This window comes from Suricata suricatta, chromosome 7 (genome assembly GCF_006229205.1).
Source record: "Suricata suricatta isolate VVHF042 chromosome 7, meerkat_22Aug2017_6uvM2_HiC, whole genome shotgun sequence".
NCBI lineage: Eukaryota > Metazoa > Chordata > Mammalia > Carnivora > Herpestidae > Suricata > Suricata suricatta.
Genome location: NC_043706.1, coordinates 110,369,726 through 110,392,892, shown reverse-complemented (window position 1 = coordinate 110,392,892; position 23,167 = coordinate 110,369,726). Strand labels below are relative to the sequence as shown.

The following is a 23,167-nucleotide window of genomic DNA, read 5'->3' as shown; positions in this document are numbered from 1 at the left end:
GGGGCAACTTACACATGATAAAGGTGATTCAACAGTAACTATAGTATTTGTATTACGGAGTGCAACCTCTAAAGGCGTCACTGTTTAATCAGGAGTGTGATGTGGATAATCATTCTCACTAGTATTTAAAATTTGGGGAAATTCTAGTAAATGCAATAAAACAACAAAAGGAGTAAACTGCTTAACTATTAGAAAAGATAAAATTATTTTTACATAAAATTATTTTATACCACGAAAACTAGAGATAATATTTTAAAATGGAACTAGTAATCATTTAAGTGGCTAATTCAGGATAAATAGTCAGTAATGTTAGCTTTTTTGAATATTAGCAGTAAACAGTAGTAGACATCAGAAAATCTCTTTCACAATAATAAAAATTTCTAAAGTATCTAGGAATATATTCAACAAGAATATAGTGACTAAATCCTCAAAAGTGTATTAAAGAACATAAAATAGAATCTGAATAAATAAATGGAGATGTGCCATGGCCTAGAATTGGAATATTTTATATTAATACCACTTTATGAAGTCAATGTGATACTAATTGGAACATCATTGGAGTTTTTTAAATTTGTTTTCTTGTATTTTAGAATTGGTAAAGAGTAGTTTGTTTTTCTTAAAAACCACATATTTGAAAATTATTTAGGAAAATAAAAAGAGTAATAAGAGAATGTGCATTGCCAGATATTAAAAAGAACATTTTACTAAAGTTTACTAACAAGAACAAGCCCCTTACAGCAAGCAACTCCAGTCAAAGGATTAATATGAAGGACGGGTAATTGTCTGAAATCAGGTCTCAAAACAATTTTTTAAATTTATTTTGTTTATGTAAGCTCTACACCCAACACAGGGCTTGAACTCATGACTCCAAGATCAAGAGTCACATGCTCTACCAACCGAGCCACCCCAGATCATAGAAGGATTTAATGATATTCCTCACTAGAGTTGACTTGAAAAGTAGTAAAGTGATTTGTTATTTGTGAGATTCCATGAAGATGTTTATCGTTGTCACTATTATAATTACCTGTTGAGCCCCACTGTGTGTAAGGTTTCATGGAAGAACTGGAACTAGAATGAATAAGACCTGATCTCTGATCTCTGGCTTCCACGGGTTTTTGGGCTACGGGTCCATCTATCTAGGACAGAATCTCAACTTTCTCATTGTGGTTCATTTATTTCATAGCATTTATCTACCTTTTCTGATTGAACAAGTGAGATGGAGAAATCACAGATGGCTCAGAGTACAGGTGGAATTACCTAGATTATAGTGCGGTTTTTGGTTTTTTTTTTTTGGCTACAAATGTAGATTCTTAAAAATAAATGCTGCAGCATTCTTTCTATGCTCTCTAAGCTGTGCTACCACAATCTACGGGCTTCTTTTAACCAGAAGGTGAAAGCTCTGAAGTGTGCATTTAAATGTTTTCTTAAATTAACCCAATAGGAGAGTTGGCATAACAACGAGGCTTCTCTTTCATTTTGTATTTTTGTTGCTCTAGGTAATACTCTGTGCTGAATTATTTCACAGAATTAGGAAGCATCGTTTGCCCAAAGAACAGTGTAGCTGTCTGTATATTTTTACAAAACAATCTAGAGTAGCGCTGTCCTGGAAAATCCCTTCATGCTGGGCTTCAGAACCATTTTCAACATGGATAAACAAGGCATAAAAATCTTTTTGAGGCGAGAAGCTAGAAAGTTGCTTTTATTCACCACTTGAAAACTCAGTGCTTGGGCCAATAGGGCAGCCTTTTAGCTTTCCCATTTTTCCCTCTTCTAATAATTTTATGTGTTGTCGTCCCAAGTAAGGAACAGACTGTCAAGGTAAACAAAATTTACACAGAGTTATAGAACTGAGCAAGACGTCTTATTCCCTTTCTTTGGCAGTTATCTGACAAGGTAAAGCTGCTGGATCAGATCAGACCAGCATCTTTTTTCCTTTTTCCCCAAAAAAGCATGATCTTTGGTATCGTCTTCATTGTTTCTTTCATTGTCAACCAGCTGTAGTGCCTGGGATTGCATTTAATGGCTTTATTCGGGTTCTTTGGAAAACACTTCTTTACACATGTGCGCAGAGGGGGTACAGTGAGATCCGCGAGGTTAAGCAGTTTCACTTCACCGGCTGGCCCGACCACGGAGTGCCGTACCACGCCACGGGGCTGCTGTCCTTCATCCGGCGCGTGAAGTTCTCCAACCCTCCCAGTGCCGGCCCGATCGTGGTGCATTGCAGGTGAGTGCTGGACCACATGGCCTTGGCCGTCTGCAGCCAGCCTTTTCAAGGCAGCAAGCCGAAGAAGGCTCAAAGCACAACCCGAAGGCCTGCTTGCAGGGTGCCAGCTTGCACGTGTTCCAGGTACGGGAAAACAGCAAGAAAATAAAAGTTAGCTGGCAGGAAGACATATAACAGAAACTGAAAAAAAGCACATACATTCATCCTAACGTGTGTAGTGCCGCTCACAAATGGGAGTGTGGAAACTCTTTTAGTAGCAACATCTGTGTTTGGAGGTTGTTTCTTTATACCGCTTTTACAAGTCCCATATTGTATGGAATGGTAGGTTAAAATAGAGATTTCTTGCCAATCTAGTAAATTCCCAATAGAAGCCCAGCTTTTAAAACTAAATTTGAGACATACAGAGTTACTAAATGGCCTAAATTGCAAGAATTTGTGCTATAAAACAGCTATTTAAGAATTTTTTTAAAAAGCCATCCATCAGAGGACCTTGAAAACTATCAGTGAGAGCCAACAAATATATGCCAGAAAAATGTGAACATTATAAGCAGGCTTCCTTCTGATTAGAAATGTCTCTTAAAACAAGCATTCAGAGACACTAAAAGCAAATTACATGGCTTCATTTTGAGATGTGAACAGAAAACTATGTACTGAATCTGAAAAGCTTTTCCAAAAAGCTGCACACCATTCTCAAATACTATCCCCTCCAAGCTACATAATAGGTTGTACTGAAGCATTTTTTTCCTGAAAGTACAACCTATTCAGAATTTAAATGACCACATATAAAAGAGGGGAAACAACACAGAGAAGGAAATAAAAGTAAGGCATCCCATAAGGATCAGATACTATACATCCTGAAAAAAAATCTTCAATCTTCCTCAAGAAATCAGACGTACTCTTCAATTACTTCCCTGTCTCAAACCCTAGGAACAGTGATTGAGGAGATGGTAGGCAAAAAAAAAAAAAAAAAAAAAAAAAGGAAAGAAAGAAATAGAGATACCCACAGTATCTTCTACTTAAATTTCTTAAGGAACGGTGAGTTTGAGAAGTGACCAAATCTGGACAACAAAGAAATAATGTTAATAACCCATCTATGCATTTAGAAAATGAGATAAGTAGGTTTTCAATTCAGGAGTGTCTTGACTTATCATAGTGGTTAAATTTCCTATGAATTGCTTGCTTCAGAAGTTCTCCAAGATTCTCAGATACTCTTTGGAAACAGACGTGTCATTGTCCACTTAAGCTCAGCTATCTGTAAATTTATGAAAAAGAGGAAGCTGACTACCAAGCGGAATTTCCCACCCCCCATAAAATCCCAACTATATCTTGTTTGCTCCATTGATTTTTATATATAAAATTGAAGAAACATTCCAAAGTGGTGAAATAACCAAATTATATTAAGGTTCAATATACAGTAAGATAGTGGCTATCTTTGTAACCTGTTAAGAATTATATCCTAAACCTAACTACTCATTTTCATTTTTCCTTTTGTTCACCTTTCAAATATTCCTTCTATTGGTCTCCTCCTGATTGATAACCACCATTTTCCTTCCCTCACCCTCACCGTTAGCACTTCCTTTGAACTGTGACTCCTCAGAATGTTCTGGAATTAACTTCCTTTGCCTTGGTGTTTATAAGAGTCTGTAAGACTAAAACAGTGAGCCAGCATTCTCGCATTTTGTCAAAGGACCCACGAGTACATGGGTATGAGTATTTTAACTTGAGGTTAAATTTTAAAGCATGAATCCATCCCTTGGTCAATTCTGAGCTTAAAATTCTGTGCGCTAGATTTGCATAAAATGGAGACTGCAAAACAGAGCTATGGACCTTGAACAAACGTATATATTATTTTCAAAACACAATCTGATTTACAAAGTTTAGAGCTTTGAATTTTGAATTCTTGTTCCAATCTTCATTTTACAGCAAAGCAAATACTCTACCTGAAGTGATTTGTATGCTAAATGTTTACGGGGCACAAATTACGTCTTGCAGGTTGTTAAAGCACTTTGATTCCACTTGTGCGAAAGATGAAAGGATCTATAATCAAAGTTGCATGACCATGCTTCTTGCACTTCTTCAGATTCGTTTCATTTTTTCAGTGCTGGTGCTGGACGAACTGGCTGTTACATTGTGATCGACATCATGCTGGACATGGCTGAAAGAGAGGGCGTCGTGGACATCTACAACTGTGTCAAAGCCTTGAGATCGCGTCGCATCAATATGGTACAGACAGAGGTGTGTCTGTGTTGCTTGTGGATTCATCTCTGATGACTTTTTTTTTTGCTTTCCAGCATTTATCAAAAATAATAAATGTTTTTCACATGGAATCAAGGTTAGCTCATCAAGTCATAAAGGAAAATAGTGATATCTTTATTAATGTTTGCATATAGAGAAAATTCTTTGTATCCTCTACCTTTGATGACAGAAAAGTTTTATTAAAACAGTGTGATGTCTTTTCTTTCTTAGGAACAGTACATTTTTATTCATGATGCCATTTTAGAAGCCTGTTTATGTGGAGAAACTGCCATACCCGTCTGTGAATTTAAAGCTGCATATTTTGATATGATTAGAATAGACTCTCAGACTAACTCTTCACATCTCAAAGATGAATTCCAGGTATTTATTTACTTCTGGAGCTTCTTTTATGAGCAACTTACTACAGCGTGTGCTGGGCATTATTAATTCTTCTAAGGAAGGTCTTTCAAGTCAAATTTAGAACCTTTGACCCTATTTTCAGTATAATAAAATACCTGTCTCTTTCATTATACATATTATGGAGTCACTTTCGTATTAATGAGCTCATATCTGCTGTGTTTGGAAGGGCAAATGAGTTCAGACTCAGGGAAGGGTTCGGGGAAAGGTATCATAAAAGTCAAATTTGGTGGTGATTTTGTGTATTTACAACCTTTTTTTTTATGCAGTCTTATGGATTTTAACCTTCTGTGTCACTCACAATGTGAGATCAAGCACATTAATAATGATAGCTGGAGTTTGTACTAAACATTGTCTCTAAATAACCCCGAATGTTTTCACTGCCCTTAAAACCTCCCTGAAGGCATATGGATATGCAGTTGGGAGTAGCTCTAGAAAACTAATACTTTGATCCCTTTCTAGCATGTTACAGCCTGGGTTCAAGTACAGCATGCCAAAATGTTACTGCAAATGATAGTTTCCAACTTTGATGGTGGGTTATCCTTATGGGCCACTCCGATTCTATTTTCTTTGGGTAGGTAATGCATCTTGCAGGTAGCTGTGGTGTTTAGCCTCCCTCTTCCTTTTGAAAAGCGCAGTGAACAATGTGTATCTATTGTTTCTTTGTCACTTCTCAGGCTTCATTAGCTCTAACTACAAAGCCTATCAGTCTGTCATCGTGCAAATGCCGCTGCCTTGTACAAATCCTTCACTTTGTACTTGGCCTCCCAAATACTTCATAGGTCTGCATTATGCTGCTGAATGGGTCACTTGCTTTTAACCTAGGTTCCCTTTTCTTTTTAGACCTTGAATTCAGTCACCCCTCGACTGCAAGCTGAAGACTGCAGTATAGCGTGCCTGCCAAGGAACCATGACAAGAATCGTTTTATGGACATGCTGCCACCTGACAGATGTCTGCCTTTTTTAATCACAATTGATGGGGAGAGTAGTAACTACATCAATGCTGCTCTTATGGACGTAAGAGACTGCTGTCTTTGTTAGTCTAAAATGTCACGAAAAGCCTCGTGATGTGATGAACACTGGCTAGTTTTCTTTCAGGAAAATTAAAAAAATGGCCTAGAAAGGAAAATTGGAAACTTTCATTGAAACACCAATTTTTTTGGAGAATGGTTTTAAATTTCCCCTACAGGGATTCTTAGGAACTATAAGTTTTAGGCTTCATTCCAAATTTGGAACTTGATTGTCAATTATTATTTCTTTCTTGGTACCTGCAGGTGATATTCTACATCTTAATTATTTTCAGAAAAGAAAATCAGGCTTAAGGTTTTGAATGTTAAGTTAGGAAAGAATTTTTAAAATCACAGAATGCCATTTCTTACTGAAGTTGTGTTAATTTGAGACATCTTTGTATCTGGCATTTAATGTTCCAATAATTTAGCGCTAACTTGTTTTTTTGGCTGTTAATTAATAGAGACCATTTATAAATAACTAGAGGAAAGCACCAAAGATATGTTAATACATTCATCATAATGAAAGAACTCTCTTGCCCCATTCCAACCTTCATAAAGTGTAAATGGTAGAGCACATCCTCAGCAGGTGAGCATCCATAGACAGAACAACATGGAAAGAGAGTTTTTAGTTAGTTAATCTTTGGCCACCTTTCTTGGTTACCTTGGGAAGAAGTAAGAAGATTGTCCACGTTCAGAATCCTCTGAAACAGCTCATCATCTTCATTTATAAACAATTCTACGTTTTTCCCTTTAATCTATGGAATAGGAGAAACTAGAAGTCAGGATTCATTCCTGTATGATTAATAATGAAATCTTCTGAGTTATTGCTCCTATTGTGTTTTCAAAATTAGTTCCTGAGAGTAGAGACTTAGAAAGCCTGCATTCTACTTCTGAGACTAGTCTTTCAGTCATTTACTTTGCTCTTTTTATGCTGAAGAGCAAAGAGGTCTAAAGACAAGCTCAAGTGAAAAGTTTGCATTCTTGGCCATGACCAGAGTTTTGCCAGTCATTAATCATATCCAGTGAAATCACGCTAGATTCTCATTGTACTTTTTGTTCCCACGTAACTGTTTGGAAAGGGAAAGATACAAAATATGGAGAAAACATGCAAGACCTTTTTGTTTCTGAGTCTAGATTTGAAATTTTTAAAGACTGTGTAAAAAGGGGAAGGAGAAAAAACTATTAGGAAAGAGATTGATGAGGCACATGTTTGAGACATTCTTTGTCTTTTGGCATCTATCTCTGTCAAATTTTTCTTAATTTCCAGGTTGTTTTCTAGTCAAGATGAAGACTGAACTTTGTTCTCTACCTGTTTCAATTCTCTGCTTAATTCCCTATGATTCAACATAGATACATTTTATAACTGAGACCAGACCATGTGCTGAATTTATTAGGGTAGTTGGGGCTTTAGAAAAATTAAGTTTGGTTTGTCTTAAAAGAACAGGGCTCATTGGTCAGCACTTCCTACTCCCCCTACCCTCTAGCAATGCCCTCGGTGTTCTATAACCTTGTGTATGCCTGTGAAGAATGAGTAGATAAGACCAAGGATTCCAAGATTTCCATGCCTTCATGTGCTCCTGAATTTACAGAGGAATGAAGCAGGAAATCATCTGTCTTTTGTATCATCTTATTCATCTCCCCTTCCTTGTGACTCAAAAAGTGAGTAAATAGCTTACCTTCCCACGGAGCAGACATGTAATTGTAAGGAAAGTTTACTTATTTCTTCTGATTCTTTCTCATGAGCCTTCATACCTTTTTGAAGAGAAACTCACCTCAACTGCACGTGACACTTTGTGAGGCTTGAGGTCATGTAGAAGCAGCCAAATGAACTACCAGTGCTCAGATTTATCCCATAGTCTTCCATGGAGTGGAATTCCACGGTTAGCAGCATTTCCCAAATGATCATAGGATCAGGATTCAAGAATCAGTTTCTACACTGATATTAAAACACTGGAAAGACTTAAAGAGTCCAATGATACAAATGAGTTAGGGGGTCACTGAAAGTTTTTATTAATATTAAAGAATTCTATCTCAGGCAACAGTCTAGTTATTTTTTTTACAACTTATTTAAGTTAATACACAGAAATATAGGTCATCGGTCTGCAAGATGACAGATTGCCCAGGTCAAATGAGCATACCTCCTTCTGGATAGAGATCATGTGTTGTGTCCCAATTAAGGAGCACTTGATAAAGAAAGAGACATTCCCTTATGGGTGGGGCCAGGAAGTGCATTTTACTTTTTGCCACTTTGAAAACTCTTAAGAGGGGCACCTGGGTGGCTCTGTTGGTTAAGCATCTGACTTCAGCTTAGGTCATGATATTGCAGTTTGTGGGTTCCGGCCCCACGTCAGGCTCTGTGCTGAGCGCTCAAAGCCTGGAGTCTGCTTCAGATTCTGTGTCTTTCTCTCTCTCTCTCTGACCCTCCCCTGCTCATGCTCTCTCTTGAGTCTCAAAAATAAATAAAACACATAAAAAAATTTAAAAAAAAGAAAACTCTTAAGTAATTAAAACTATCATTCTAACCATTAATATACATTAGAAATGCCCAAGAAACTGGATGTGCCTATAAGATGTGTAGAATGTGCTGATTATATTCATATAATGTTAAAGCACATGAGTTTGAGGTGTGTGTAGTTTTACTTATTTGAAGTGGAAGAGAAACCAGCAGTTACATATATTAATAGGTGATTAACAGAAGAACGAATAGATAGGTACATACATACATATGTACATACATACATGTATGCATCATATATACACACACAGCAGGGAATTCTGTGCCTCTGCCTCTCAGACTGATTACTTTTGAAAAACTGAAAAAGCCCACAAGTACCTCATTGAGGAACTTAACCTTGAGAAGTTCTTTAGTTTCTCCTTTTGTATTTGCTCTATGCTTACCAATCTCAACAGAATAAGACTTAAATTCTTGTCTTGAATTGCTAAAGAGACATTGAAGCCTTACCATCAGACTGACAGATTACTAGCTCTAGTACATTCCATTGGTCCAAATCTGTTCCATGACTTATGCAGCCGTCTGACTCCATCTGCATGGGAAGCTGTCACCTCTTACTTGGTCCTATATTGAAATGTATTGAAGTTCCTTGTACACCTAATCATCTGCCTTAAGTTCTTATGTTTTTCCATCTACCTTATTTCTTTACAGAGCTACAGGCAGCCAGCTGCTTTCATCGTCACACAATACCCTCTGCCAAACACTGTGAAAGACTTCTGGAGATTAGTGTATGATTATGGCTGTACCTCCATTGTGATGTTAAATGAAGTCGACTTGTCCCAGGTTAATGGCTATGAGTTGCTTTTGTGTAGTCATACACAACTTAATACAGTGATAATAAAATGTTAACATCTGTTTCATACTACCCTAATTAGAAAAAAATAATGCCATTTTCTTTTTTCTCCCCCAAAACATTCATCATCTAGGGCTGCCCTCAGTACTGGCCAGAAGAAGGGATGTTACGATATGGCCCTATCCAAGTGGAATGTATGTCTTGTTCAATGGATTGTGATGTGATAAACCGAATTTTTAGGATATGCAATCTAACAAGGGTAAGTCATTACAATTTTAACTGAGCTGATCAAGAGCAACTGATCATAACCATTTTGGGGTGTAATTCCAATCAGACAACAGGGAGAGTATTAATAGGCGTTACATAGTCAGTCCCAATGCTAGTACTCATCTTACACCTTAGTATTAGAAGAAAAATGCATTCCATAAACAGGAAAGCAGAAATGCTGGGAGCGAGGTGTCCTGGTCAGTTACTAATGTGTTCCATCTGGAAAACTAAAGTCAGATGCACTCGCTCAATTGAGTTTGATTGTCTGAACCTGGTCTCTGCACATATATAGACTTTTCTTAAGGTTGACTACATGTCTTATTAGTATTGATATCCAGCCTGAGAGAGGCATATAATTGAAAAATAATAATATAATAATCCTAATGACTAAAAAGCTTTACCTTGGGAGAAATGGATATATCAGATCAGCCATTATGGAAAGGCTCCATGTCACTATTCCAAGTTCTGCCTATAAGGGAGAACCCCATGCATGAGGAAAAAGGTAAATCACAGTCATCATTGATTCTCCTCCCACTTACAATTTCAACCTTCTTTTTTTTTTTAATTTTTTTACATTTATTTTCAAGAGACAGAGAACAAGTGGGGGAGGGGCAGAGAGAGAGGGAAACGCAGAATCTGAAGCAGGCTTCAGGCTCCATCAGCACAGAGCCCAAAGTAGAGCTTGAACCCACGAACCGTGAGATCATGACCTGAGCTGAAGCTGGACACTTAACTGACTGAGCCACCCTGGCACCCCTACAATTCCGACTTCCTAAATGTCCCAGTATCTGGCTCTGTCCAGATCTGTGGAACCAGCATGGGTACCCCAGCAACAAAGTGGCAGCTGTGTTCCTCAGAAATGTTTCTTTCCTTGAGTCTTCATATGGTTTACACTAAAGGACAAATTCAGTTTGGGATTTCTCCTTCAAAAAAGAAAAAAGAAAAAAAACTAATAAAAACTGTTTAGATTGGGTAACCAAATAGTAAGCAAAATGTGAAAAGAAAACATTATTCTTTTTTTAAAAAGAAAAATTACTCTGTTTTTAGAGCAGCAGCTCTACGTGTATTATTTTAAGTGTATGATTCAGATAGTCATATTTCAGTGTTTTCATATCAAAATGGCTATATATGTGTTTCTGGTGAATAAGTCTATATGTTGAGCTATAAGAAGCTAAAATCATATCCAATTCTGTCACTCATTTCAGTGGAGAAAAAAAGGATAACTTCAATCATGTCATAATATTCATGCATATCTTAGATGTTAATTTAAATGGAATCTCATTATGTCTGCACATCTGTTCCATTATGGTTCTAGTAATATTTTAGCTGAGAAACCATAGCTGCTAAACTAAGAAAGTAAGACTTGTCTTTTAATTGAGCTGTTTATATGAAAAATATTCTAAAGAAGGGAACTGAAATCTGTGTTACATTTTTTTGGTCAGCATATTTGTTTATTTATTTTCCTCTATATGTTCCAGTCCTTATTAGGGCATGATTTTTTCCTGTTCCCGATCTTATTTAATGCATGCACTTCATCAGATATTTAATATGCACCAATGAGAAGTTGGATGTTGGTCCTAGTAGGTCCTTGTGATACTTGAGTCCTGGCCATATGGAAATTCAGATCTGATGCCTTATAATATGGCTTACTCATGTATTGCAAATTCTTTCTTATATTTTTATATGAGGGCTTAGTGTATGGGTTCATTCATTCAACAGTACTATTCTTTGGAATGTATTTTGCTAGGTTCTAATGATACAGAGTTTAGGGGAGAAAGAAAGAAAGAGATTTTCTTGTCCTTAAAGAATTTATATTTTATCAGGGAAAACAAGCATTGAACAATTCAATCCTTTATTTAAAAATGTGAGAAATTTTAGAGAAAAGGTACAAAATCCAGAGTGTTTGGGTGCTATAACATGGCTGGATGAGTAGAGAAGATGCCGTTGGGGTAGTGATCTGGGAGACAAAATTTGAAGAATCGGTAGGAGCTGTTTGGGGGTGCGAGAACCAACTGTCGTGGTGTTCACAAGACAGGGTTTTCCCAGGCCACAAGAATTTCTGTTCAAAGACCAGAAAAGTTCCAGGCAAACCCAACACAAATTGGTCACTGTATTTGGGACTGAGAGGGACAAACAGAGGCATCTTTGAGGCCAAATGGAGAGACTGGCAAAATTCTCAAGGTGAGAAGTAACTTGATAAATGGATTGAAAGAAGGCCAATGTGTCTAGGACTTGAATAGTGTGTTAGAATAAAGGGAAGGTTGGGGAAGGAAATGGAGTCGTGTCGTGTAGGAATTTTTAGGCTATGGCGTAACATGATTTTATGATAAGATCATTTGGAAGCCATTAAAGCAGGGGAATGACAAGATGATATTTGCATTTCAAAATAATCATGATGCCGCAGCAAGAATGGTTTGGAAGGAGATCAAAGATTATTCAAGGAGATCAGCTAAGAAGTAATTATCATAATTGGTGCTTGGGCATATGCAATGATGTCAGTGCAATAAAGAGAAAAAGAATTTGAAAGTTTTTTAAGCAGTGCAATTGATTATTGGTTATGGGGTGTGAGAGAAGACCTTATATAAAGGTAATTCTCATGGTTCTTGCTTCTGTAACTTAGAATGTCTCTGTACCATACATATTTTGGACTTACCAGCTAGACTCAATCCAATATAGTAAAAGGCGAAAGATTTATGCGATCAGAAGAGAAACCAGAGTATAGACTCAATCCAATATAAATGGCATTTATATTATGGTACCATTTTGTCTGCATCTTCACTTTTTCGTAAAAATTCTAGTCCCAACTTATTTTCAAAAAAATGCTTTTCCTTCCACAGCCACAAGAAGGTTATCTGATGGTACAGCAGTTTCAGTATCTAGGGTGGGCCTCTCACCGAGAAGTGCCTGGCTCCAAACGGTCATTTTTGAAGCTGATACTGCAGGTGGAAAAATGGCAGGAGGAATGTGAGGAAGGGGAAGGCCGGACCATCATCCACTGCCTGTGAGTCTGGTGCCTCCAGTTGGCCACTTGGGGGCCTTGGTGCTCATTTCCTTACTAGCTTTCATATTTTCTGTTAAAGAGTACTTTGCTCGTATCTATGGATCTCCATAGATGTTATTTTAAAATAATCTTCCTGTCTCATGATCCTAGAATTAACTACCAATTTTCACTTCCATATTTTTAAAACACTGATAATCATATAGCAATTATATGATTTAAACTCTTGTGGACACTATTCTGAACCACTTTTCTGATGTCCACCATTTACAAATGTACGAAAACCTCAAAGTACCGAAGTTGCAGCAGTCGATGCCTACAGCATCTTCCTACGCAAGAGCTACAGAACTAATGTCATGCTCACACATCCTTGCTCTCTGCCCTCTAGGCATACGTGCATAAAAATGAAGCAAAATTAATACAAAATGGAAAAGAATTAAGATCATGTTTTGATTAATCAACATGTAAGATTGTGTGACCTCTGGTGACCAAAAGCTGCTGCTATCTAAATGCCCTCACTTTCTTTGCTTTCAGAAACGGCGGTGGGCGAAGTGGTATGTTCTGTGCTATCGGCATCGTTGTTGAAATGGTGAAGCGGCAAAATGTGGTCGACGTGTTCCACGCAGTCAAGACACTGAGGAACAGCAAGCCAAACATGGTGGAAGCCCCGGTGAGTCAGAGTCAGACATAGAAGGGAGCACAGAGATTAGACATCATATACCTGCTCACTGGGTTGACTTTATACGCCCAAGGGAAATCAGATGTACAAATGAGTCTCTGTGGGGACTTTTCCTGCCTAACTGATCAATGCTGAGTATCTCTCTCTACCCACATACATGGAATCACACATCACAAAAACTTGATGAGAACTATTTTCACTTAATTTGGGAAAGGTAATAGGGGTTTTTTTTTTCTATTTTAGGCAATAAATATTTGCTGTAATAAACTTTAGTAAATGGTTCTGTAATAAGAATAAATTAATCTGTCCAGACTTTATTCTAGCTTATTTTTCTTTCTTTTTTTTTTAAAGCTTATTTATTTTGAGAGTGTCAGAGACAGTACCAGTGGGGCAGGGGCAGAGAGAGAAGGAGAGAGAATCTCAAACAGGCTCCACGCTGCCAGTTCAGAGCCCAATGCAGGGCTCAAACTCACAAACCGTGAGGTCATGGTTCATGACCTGAGCCAAAACCAACAGTTGGCCACTTAACTGACTGAACCATCCAGGCACCCTGCTTATTTTTATTTCTTAAAGCATCTTGAGTTAACTGGCAAAACATTAATCCACTGGATATACACCTGGATTAAATCAACACTTTAGACACCTACTGCCCTTAAACAATATACAAAATTTATTTTAGTCATTACCTTTAATTCTTCATGTCTGGTCAAATTATAAATTTTAAACCATCATCCCTGACAGTTTTCAACTTTTACCAATTAGACTGTGTGGTCCAGATGATGCCGCCTAAATTTGCCAGGGCTCATAAAATCAGAACACGGCCCACAAAACAAGAGCCGATAGGAGTGTGTATGTGGGAGTTCATCTGGGCGAAGGTGTATGGAGAGTAAGAAAGAAACATTCAACTCCTCGAGCCCATTTCACTTCTAACGAGCGACGTCTGTGGGTTACACACATGTGCGGAGTGGGATCAGGTCAGGAGCAGCTGTGCAGTTTATGTTCACACAAAGGAAAACCAGAAAAACCAAGGCAAATTGTTGCTTGCCCTACACTTATCAAGATGATCAGATAACTAAAATGAGCAATTCAATAAACCTTTAAAGTATTCTCACCACTTCCTGCTCATGGATTGTTCACACAAAAAGTGCCTTGCTTCCTGAGACAGAGTCTGAAGAGTTACATTTAGACTGTTTCACTTTTAAAAGTGACAACAGACTCTTTCCCCTTCTGCAAGTCCCCTCAAGCCACACCAATTCCAGCTCCTGCCTTGGGCTCTGCCTGTTGTCTGGACAGGATGATGTCGATTTTGGCTGGAGGATCGGCAATGGAGATGGAGGAAAGGGGACAGAGTTGAAGGATTTTTGAGGTAGAACCTCTCAAGTCTTCCTAAAATGTAACGGTTGTGTCTTGAAACTCTTGGCTGTCTGAAGATTCCTTAGTGTAAACTGTGCTTCTGTCTCTCAGATCAAGTCTTTTTAAATTCATCAGTGGGGTCACTTCAGTGTCAGAATTCAAAGGTTACTTCCAAGTTTAACTCTTATTTCCTGCCATAACTTAGGGGGGGAGAAAACCTATGGTTAAACTCAGCCATTCTAGAACCTTTCAAGAATTCCTACTTACTTACCTTTACATTCATGTCCCATTAATCCTGACTGATACCTACCCTCTGATTTGTGTGTAATCCGCGTTAATGATGAGTTCAGTGTGCTGCTGAATTGAACTGACAAGTTTGGTAAGAAAATTTGGAGCGTAAACAAAATTGCTGGTGACAGTTTAAAGAGACACAACTGTGTTCAAGCATTCTGTGACTCTTCAGATGCACTTGCCACAGTGGTAGGCTAATTTAAATCCCACCTACTTGATAATTAAGGGTAGGATTGATAAAGATCTCTTACGGAAAGTTTTTATTACCCTACTTTATTAGGGAGATACCTGGAAGTCCTTTTTAGAAATACGATTGCATTTTAGGTTGTTCTGCATTACAGCCTGGATTTTACCCACTTAGAATGAGTTGAGACATTTTTAATTAGTTACATATTAGTAGTCATAATTTGTAATATGGTCTGGTTTTTTTCTAAATTCGTGATAATGGAGCAGTGCATGGGTGGATGTAAAGGAAAGATTGTTTTAGCTCAAATTTTGTTATCCAAGTTGTCTTCAATACATAAAGACAGGAGACAGAAATTTCCAGATATAAACAAACTCAAAAAGATTTAAGAAACACTAACCATTTTTGAAAAGTTTACTTCAGTATTCTGATGAATGAAAAACTATGTGAAAAATTAAGAACTTGGAATTGGGGGCACCTGGGTGGCTCAGTCTGTTAAGCATCCAACTTCGGCTCAGGTCATGAGCTCACAGTTTGTGAGTTCGAGCCCCACATCAAGTTCTGTGCTGACAGCTCAGAGCCTGGAGCCTCCTTCAGATTCTGTGTGCATCCTTCTGTCTGCCCCTCCCATGCTCATGCTCTGTCTCTCTCTGTCTCTCAATAATAAGTGAAAACATTTTAAAAAATTTAAAAGAAAAAAGAACTTGAATTGGAAATGGCAGCTTAAAATGACTAGTTTTTGGGAGTCTGGGTGGCTCCGTTGGTTAAGTGTTCAACTCTTGGTTTCAGCTGGGTCATGACCTCATACTTGGTTTGGGCAGGCCCCCCATCTGGTTCTGTGCTGGCAATATGGAGCCTGCTTGGGTTTGTCTCTGTCCCTCCCCTGATTGCACTCTCTCTCGCTCAAAATAAATAAACATTTAAAATAATAATAATAATAAAATAAAATGACTGGGGGTTTTTTTCCTGCTAAAGACAAAAATCTGAAGTTTGGAGAAGAATATTTGCACGTGTTCACTGGAGCATTTATTTGTAACAGAGAAAAAGTAAAAGCCATCTAATAGTCAAGTCCATATGTGAGACTTTTATGTAGTGTGAAAAGAAATGTTAAGTGATGTAAGAAAAAGACACATGACAGTGTTAAAGGCAGGTAAAATACAAACCTTTATTCTCAAATATACGTATCTGCTGATATTTATTCTAAAATAATTATTATTTTAACCATTCGTAACAAAGGACTAAAGCAAAACGAAGGCAGTATTTTACTAAGAATCATTTCTGGTAATAGAATTATGAAACTCTTTCTGATTCCTTGGGTTTTTCTATGCTGGGAAATTTCTCTGTAATGATCAGGTTTGACGATTATAACTAGATAAAAAATATTGGAGATATTTTTTAATGTACTAGAAAATACGAGGCAAAGATATATCTTTTACCTCAAGTTCCTTCCCTTACACACTGATCTTTAGATTCTAGGGGTGCCCGGGTGGCTTAGTTGTTTGAATGTCCGTCTGGCTTCAGCTCAGGTCATGATCCCTCAGTTCGTGGGTTCAAGCCCCACATCGGGCTTTGTGCTGACAGCTCAGAGCCTGGAGCCTGCTTCAGATTCTGTGTCTCCCTCTCTCTCTAACCCTCCCCTGCTCATGCTGTCTCTCTCTCCCTCTCAAAAATAAATAAAACATTAAAAAAATATTTTTTTAAAAATGCAAAATACATATACTCAGAAATTAAACCTCTATATAGAAAAAAATAATTGGTAATTCTCAAATAATCTAAAGTGGTGGTCAGGTGTTCCGTTGGCAGCTGTGGTTCACCATGCATCCCCTTCTTGTCAACGTTTCTCTGCTCTTCCGTCTTACCCTGTTTCAGGAGCAGTACCGTTTCTGCTACGACGTGGCCCTGGAGTACCTGGAATCCTCGTAGGCGGGTGAGACGTCAGAGCACAGCCACGCAGAAGCCTGTTTGTCTGCTGGGCCGGCAGCTGTTGGTCCTGCCACACCTGGTGCAGAAGGATTTTCATGTGGGGGGTGGGAGGCTTTTACATTCAAGAAGTAAAAGTATTTTTCTTATGAAGTTGTGTATCTTAATAAAAAGGACTCAACTAATTTCTATTACCGTATGAAAGCTTCGACATTTCGTGCCGCATAAATTATATTTAATAAGAACCAGATTCAAATGAGAACTTCTCAGTGTTTGTACAGTGAATCCGCAGCTTTTTCTCTCCTGGTTTTGGTAGAGCAGCCACCACATGTTGCATGAATTAATACTTTCTATGTGGCATTTTTTCTCCCTTTTTTAGATAAAAGATGTTAAATCTTTAAGGAAGAAGTAAGAAAAGCTGTGCAAATTCATAGTAAAGTTCGTTTTTTATATGTTTCAAGTATAGCAGATCTCTATATAAATATATAAATATATATAACTGGCTTATTTTCTTTTAATGTGCAATGATGGCTGGATCATTTAACGTTCTTTTTAGAAAAACATAAGCCAAAGACTCAAGTGTAAATATGTCTATATGGAGAAAGCACATTATATTTATTGGTTACTTACATTCCTTTTTTGACGGCTAAAATACTACCACCACACAATCATTTTTTTTCTGAAGAAAGCTTTTTCTTTCACTAAAATCAATTGTAAATGATTTTTGTAGATTATTTTTTGTATGTTTTAGTGTAAGTAGAGGATAAACTTTTTATTCATAAACCAGGAAGCAATGTTCTTTACAGTGATTCTCTTGTGTACATGCTTGTGAATTAAATTTATGTAAAACACCTTGGCAATTGGGTCTTTTAATGTAGGACCAAATGAAAACATTTTGCTGAAAGTGTATACTTTTCCACAATTTTATTAGGTAAATAATGGTGTGGTGATCATACATGAGAATTGCACACATTCAAAGGCCTTGCTGGTGACTTGCCCAATGTTGAACATAGCCTTTAAGCATTGTTTAAATTTTAAAGGAATTGAGTTTTGTGACCAAACACTGGTCAAGAAAACAAAATGGCAACATTTATGCTTTCCGAGTCAAGTTTTAGCAAACTGTAAACTGTCAAGACAATAAAGTGTTTCTTTTGATGTTTCCATGCACAAGCTTTGGATTCTGACCGTAGAGAGCATGAACAGATCAATGCCAGATTCCGGTTTGTGCGTGGTCATGGGGTTTTCAAGCGAACCTTTCTAAATGTGGTCTTGTTCATATGCTCCATGTAGGTGTAACTTCACACCATCAGCTTGCAGTTTGTTATTGACTAAAGCATTCCAGTATCCTCCTTCTAGATTGCCAGTATATGACATGGTGCTTATCAAGATTTAACTAAAGTAAGAGTGAAATAAAGTTTTTATAATTACAACAATTGTTTGCACATCATTTCCTCTTAATCCTCATGCCTTCACTCCCAAATAAATAGCCTCTTCTCACTGATAGTAGTAGACCACTAAAATTCTATTAAAAGTAAAATGAATGTCCAAGCACTAATATCTTTCTTTATTAATTGAATGTCAGCCAGTCCAGATGATTGGAAGGGATAAAGCCCAGAGGATTGACATTATTTTTTTTACATTTCTATATATGTATGTCACTATCTTTTTATGTGATAGACGTTTTCATACTTCTCCCTTATAGCAAACTTGACAAATAAGTATTCCTGTTTTATGGATGTTGCAATTGAAACTAATGAGAAAGTAAATGATTTGTCAACAGATTCAAATCTGAGTCTGATTTAGCAGTTCATTGTCTTCAGCTAAACACACTGCTTCCCCAATGGCATAACAAAGAAAATTTGGCACGTCATTCTTATTGTCCCTCATTAATTGATTTTCTCATAAAATCTCATTATGGGTATCTTCAAACTTCTATTTGCTGTGTACGTTATTAGAACATTTGTGACTTTCATTAGGAAGAATTTAGATAAAGAGACTTTATCTTTTCCTGGAAAGACTAATTTACATTTAAACATGGATGCATTGAACAAAAAATCCACAAGCTCATCCAAGATTTGTTTACCCAGTAATATTCAGGATATTAATCCTATAGAGGATTCTGCTTTGCGGTGTGACCCTGCTTTAATTTCTGCTCACATGATTACGTCCACACTCCACCAAAATCACCGTAAATACCGCTGTTCGCAAAGCTCAGAGGTCCATGTGGCCTCCAAAATTTAAGCAAAGAACAAAAGGAATCCTCTTTCTCTCTAACAGAAAATAGTGTCCGGCTTGCTTTGTCTGGGCACCACAGAGGCCAATTCATTAGGACACAATGGGGAGATGTAAATCTCTTTTTCTCAAAACTCATTCAGAAAGTCCTATTCAATACCCGCGTGGCGCTCCCTGTGCAGGCCTGTGCGTGGATGGCCGTGTTCAGTCAGCTGTGTGTCTCCGATCAGGAAATGTCCTGGCGGGACTTTTAAAAGTGACCATGCTTTTCACGGTGAAAGGCCTCTGACCTTTCTATCAGTTACTCCTTGAATAGCTGTCATGAAGTACCAGTTTATAGATCCACTTCTTAGATATTATCACTAGGCAAATTCTGGAAGTGTGGAACAGAGCTGGGAATTTATGATTTTTAACAAAGTACTCTTTTAAAGTCAGTGTTAGGCTTCTGGTCTGAGCTGCCTAACCTTCTTGTAATATTTAGTTTTTGGAGAAAGGTATTCACATGAGTGTGTTGCTATATTGCAACCAAATGGTCTAACATTGAGAGATGAATAAAAAAGATCTTTTTACCTGGACAAGAAGGGAAAGAGACACGCTTACCTCTGCACTGACATGCTTATGTGCTCATTCACTCTTCACCTTCTCGAGAATCTCCAAGGTTCCAGGTACTCAGGTCACAAACTTGGGAGTCAGGCATCAACAGCTGCTTCCTCTCACAGCTGTTCTCTTGCTGGAAAATGGTGTAAAATGGGTCCTGGCATCTAAGGAATGTACTAAACAGCAGTAAACATTCGAATTCAGGATGGAAATGACTGTGGTGCAACTAGAAATAGGAGAGAATCTTAGCTTTGGGAGAGCAGTTTGAGATTTGCCTCACTTTATGGGAGAATGACAATTCCACGTTGTTAGCTAAGTTTCTGTGCACTTCAGCAAACCATCCTTTCTCAAACAAAATAGCCAAAACTCAATATTCTGCCCCGTATCCCAGTGCAACATGCAGGGTACTTGTTAAATATGTCCATGGGCAGACTCTCAACAGCCTTTCTAGACTCATTTCAGGGTTTTAGTAAACACCGCTACTGAGTGTAGGGGCAATCTGCTATTTTACTCAACACTTTCCTAAGTTAAGATAGATGACAGCCGACTGTGCCCCCGTAATAATTTCTGCTTACATATTATTTCATAAAGTTTCCCCTCAGCTCAGGGAGGCTTGGAATGGGAGCAATATTATCTGAATTTGTTCATAGCTCTGGTTCATTCGAGTGGTCTGCAGAGTATTCGAATGTTATCTCTCGGAAACTAAAAGGAAAAGTTCTGTCTTGGGACCTACTTTAAGTCAGCTAGAAGTGGCTTCCAGAATATAAATTGTCCAAAAATCAATGGTGGTAGATACATAACATTTCTGAACTACAGCTTCCTCCAAAGTGAATTGAAATGCTAGCGTGGAAGAAAAGAAACACCAGAGAGACTGTTGTTACCAAATCCTGTGAGAAACCAGTAGAAGGGGTTTCTGAACCATTGAAGCAAGCGTAAAGTCCCTACTGAAATCAGAAAGCCCCGTTTTTTAATGTTAAGGTCTGCTCAGGGACAGGATGGGAAAGAGAGACTTTACGACAGATACCATCTCTCATGATGCACTTATCAATTGTAGAAAATCTACAATACCTGAAATCTAACACAGAGTATTGACAGATTGTGATGGGTAGTTGGATTCATTTCAATAGTCTTATAAGACTTATTCAGCTTGATGTAGCATTGAGGCAAAAAAAAATAAAATTAAAACCTCTCAGTACTTAGATGTACAGAATATGAAGAACAAGAATATTTAAATTGCACCACCAAATCTTGTCTTAAATTGATGCTAAGATATGGGGACAAGCAAAGGCCATACATTCCCACTATATGCCTGGTCTGAGACCACTTAACTGGAAAAGCAGTAAAAGATAAGATCGCTATGACATCCTCTTGTTATTTGTTGAGAAGAAGGAGAGAGCAATTCAAATGCCTGCAGGGCCTATGGACACTGCGGGGGGCGGGGGGGGGTAGGGGGCGGGGAGCAGGGGGCTGGGAGCAGAACAGGCTTTGAGAACAGCCATTCAAGCTGTAGTACTATGAGAGCCATCCTTACTTTGTGTTTCTAATAGGAATACTTATCTCTGCAAAATTATGTCTCCATTTTCATTAAAACGCAACATCCCTCCTGGTCTCTCTTGCATTTTCCCTATTTTCATTGAAATATGGATACTAAATACTCTGTCATCTTCAGTTCTACTATTTAAAAAGACAATAATGAGATTAACGATTAGTGAGAACTGCTATTTGACACAGGGATCAGAGGGAACAGTGTGGACTCCCACTTGGACTTGGAAGCACACGTGACACCCAAAGAGAATGGCACTTACCTCCCCGATGTGCTGGCTGCGTGGGAATACACACGGTACAGTGTCTCATCTCTCGAAAGAGTGTGGAAACTTCTACGTAGACTCTTAAAAATTGTTGAATGTTGGCAACCAGTTAAAATCAGAAACAAAGCAAACCTCTGGCCCAACTCTATGCAAAATAAAATCTGTCAGAAGGCTCCATCTGATGTGGTCTCTAAGAGCCACAGGCTTTCAGTTTGTGACTTCTAGAGTAGAATAACTGTTGTTTGACCTTCTAAAAATCTTCTTAAAGAACATTGAGCTTTCGCTCTCTTAAAAAAACTGTCATGACTATTTTTTCATATTTATTCTCTTCCAATTTGCCTTCTTACATCTTTTTTGGTTTTAAAAATATGTGTAGATGGGACATCTGGCTGGCTCAGTTGGTTAAGCATCCTGACTCTTGATCTCAGTTCAGGTCTTGATCTCAGGGTTGTGAGTAGGCTTCACACTGGCCACAGAGTCTACTTAAATATATATATATATTTTTTTTTATTTTATATATTTTAAACATATATTTTTATTCATGTGTGTGTGTGTGTGTGTGTGTGTGTATGAATCTTGACTCCTAAGACAAAAAATAATCAAGGTTTATGTCTCTTTCTGCTCCCTTTTACCTGGACTAAATTCAAAAAGAGTATTTTAGAAGGTAATTCACACATTTCAATTAATAAGTAACCCCAAAAATGATGACTAGAAAAAAATGCTGGAAATAACAATATTGAGAACTCATAGGGGAAGTGCTTCTTCTATGAGCCATGGGATGGCCTGAACCATTCTAGTTCCAGACTGTGACCACACACGCTGAATTCCACGGCAGGTGCAAAACAGCATGGGCTCTTGCCAGCCCACTGTGGGAACCTGAACTCTGGTTCCATAAATCTAATTACCTGAAGCACAGTCAGCAGTCTGAAATTGATTTCTTTTCACCTTTATGTTAGTTCTAAGCATGATAAAGTGAGGAAAGATTCCTTAATTACTTACTTTACAATGTCAACTTCTGTATTCTCCGAACTCAAATGTAGTCATTGAGGAGAAAAAATTCCTTCACATGAGAAATCAGAATTGATCTTCCTCATGAAATGAAAGACATTAGAGGAATAATTAAGATGATCAAATCCAAAGCCCTTATTGTTAAGTTTAAGAAATTAAAACCCAGACGTTGTGTGTCTATCAGTAAAGGTTTGGATGGTAAATCTTGTAAGCTTTCCAGGCCATTGGCCTCTGTTACTTTGTTGCTAGACCTACCTTTAAAAAATGTTTAAAGCAAGTTCTTCAAAGGAGCAAAAACGATGGAATTGTCAAGCATCAGAAAGGAAGAAAGAACAATGGAAAGAACAAAGTTATGGGTACCTGCAATAGAATGTGCTTTTCCTTAGATATTTGCTTTCTAAATCATATTCGATGATTGAAACAAAAATTATAGCACCATATGATATTTAGGAAAACAATACTTTAAAGTGGGGAAGCAAACAGAAATAAGATTTCCATGCTTTACTAAAAATAATAAAGTAATGATACCACTAGTTAAAATAAGTCATATGTATATTATAATGCCTAGAGGAACCACTGAGAATATTATATCAAGATATGTACTCGAGGCTCCTGGATAGCTCAGTCAGGTAAGCATCT

General features: G+C 37.7%; 1 protein-coding gene across 9 annotated transcripts in view; it reads left to right on the top strand.

Moving 5' to 3' along the window:
- The window catches only part of PTPRK (protein tyrosine phosphatase receptor type K), a 549,193-nt gene extending 530,877 nt beyond the window's left edge, over positions 1-18,316 (top strand). For all 9 annotated transcript variants that reach the window (XM_029943969.1, XM_029943962.1, XM_029943968.1 and 6 more), the window contains 9 exons: positions 2,070-2,224; positions 4,324-4,459; positions 4,691-4,840; positions 5,720-5,893; positions 9,050-9,181; positions 9,325-9,450; positions 12,296-12,459; positions 12,991-13,126; positions 16,833-18,316. In XM_029943969.1, coding sequence (XP_029799829.1) covers positions 2,070-2,224; positions 4,324-4,459; positions 4,691-4,840; positions 5,720-5,893; positions 9,050-9,181; positions 9,325-9,450; positions 12,296-12,459; positions 12,991-13,126; positions 16,833-16,886 — 1,227 coding nt within the window. In that variant the 3' untranslated portion in view covers positions 16,887-18,316. The remainder of the gene's footprint in view (positions 1-2,069; positions 2,225-4,323; positions 4,460-4,690; positions 4,841-5,719; positions 5,894-9,049; positions 9,182-9,324; positions 9,451-12,295; positions 12,460-12,990; positions 13,127-16,832) is intronic.
- The last annotated feature ends 4,851 nt before the right edge of the window (positions 18,317-23,167 follow it).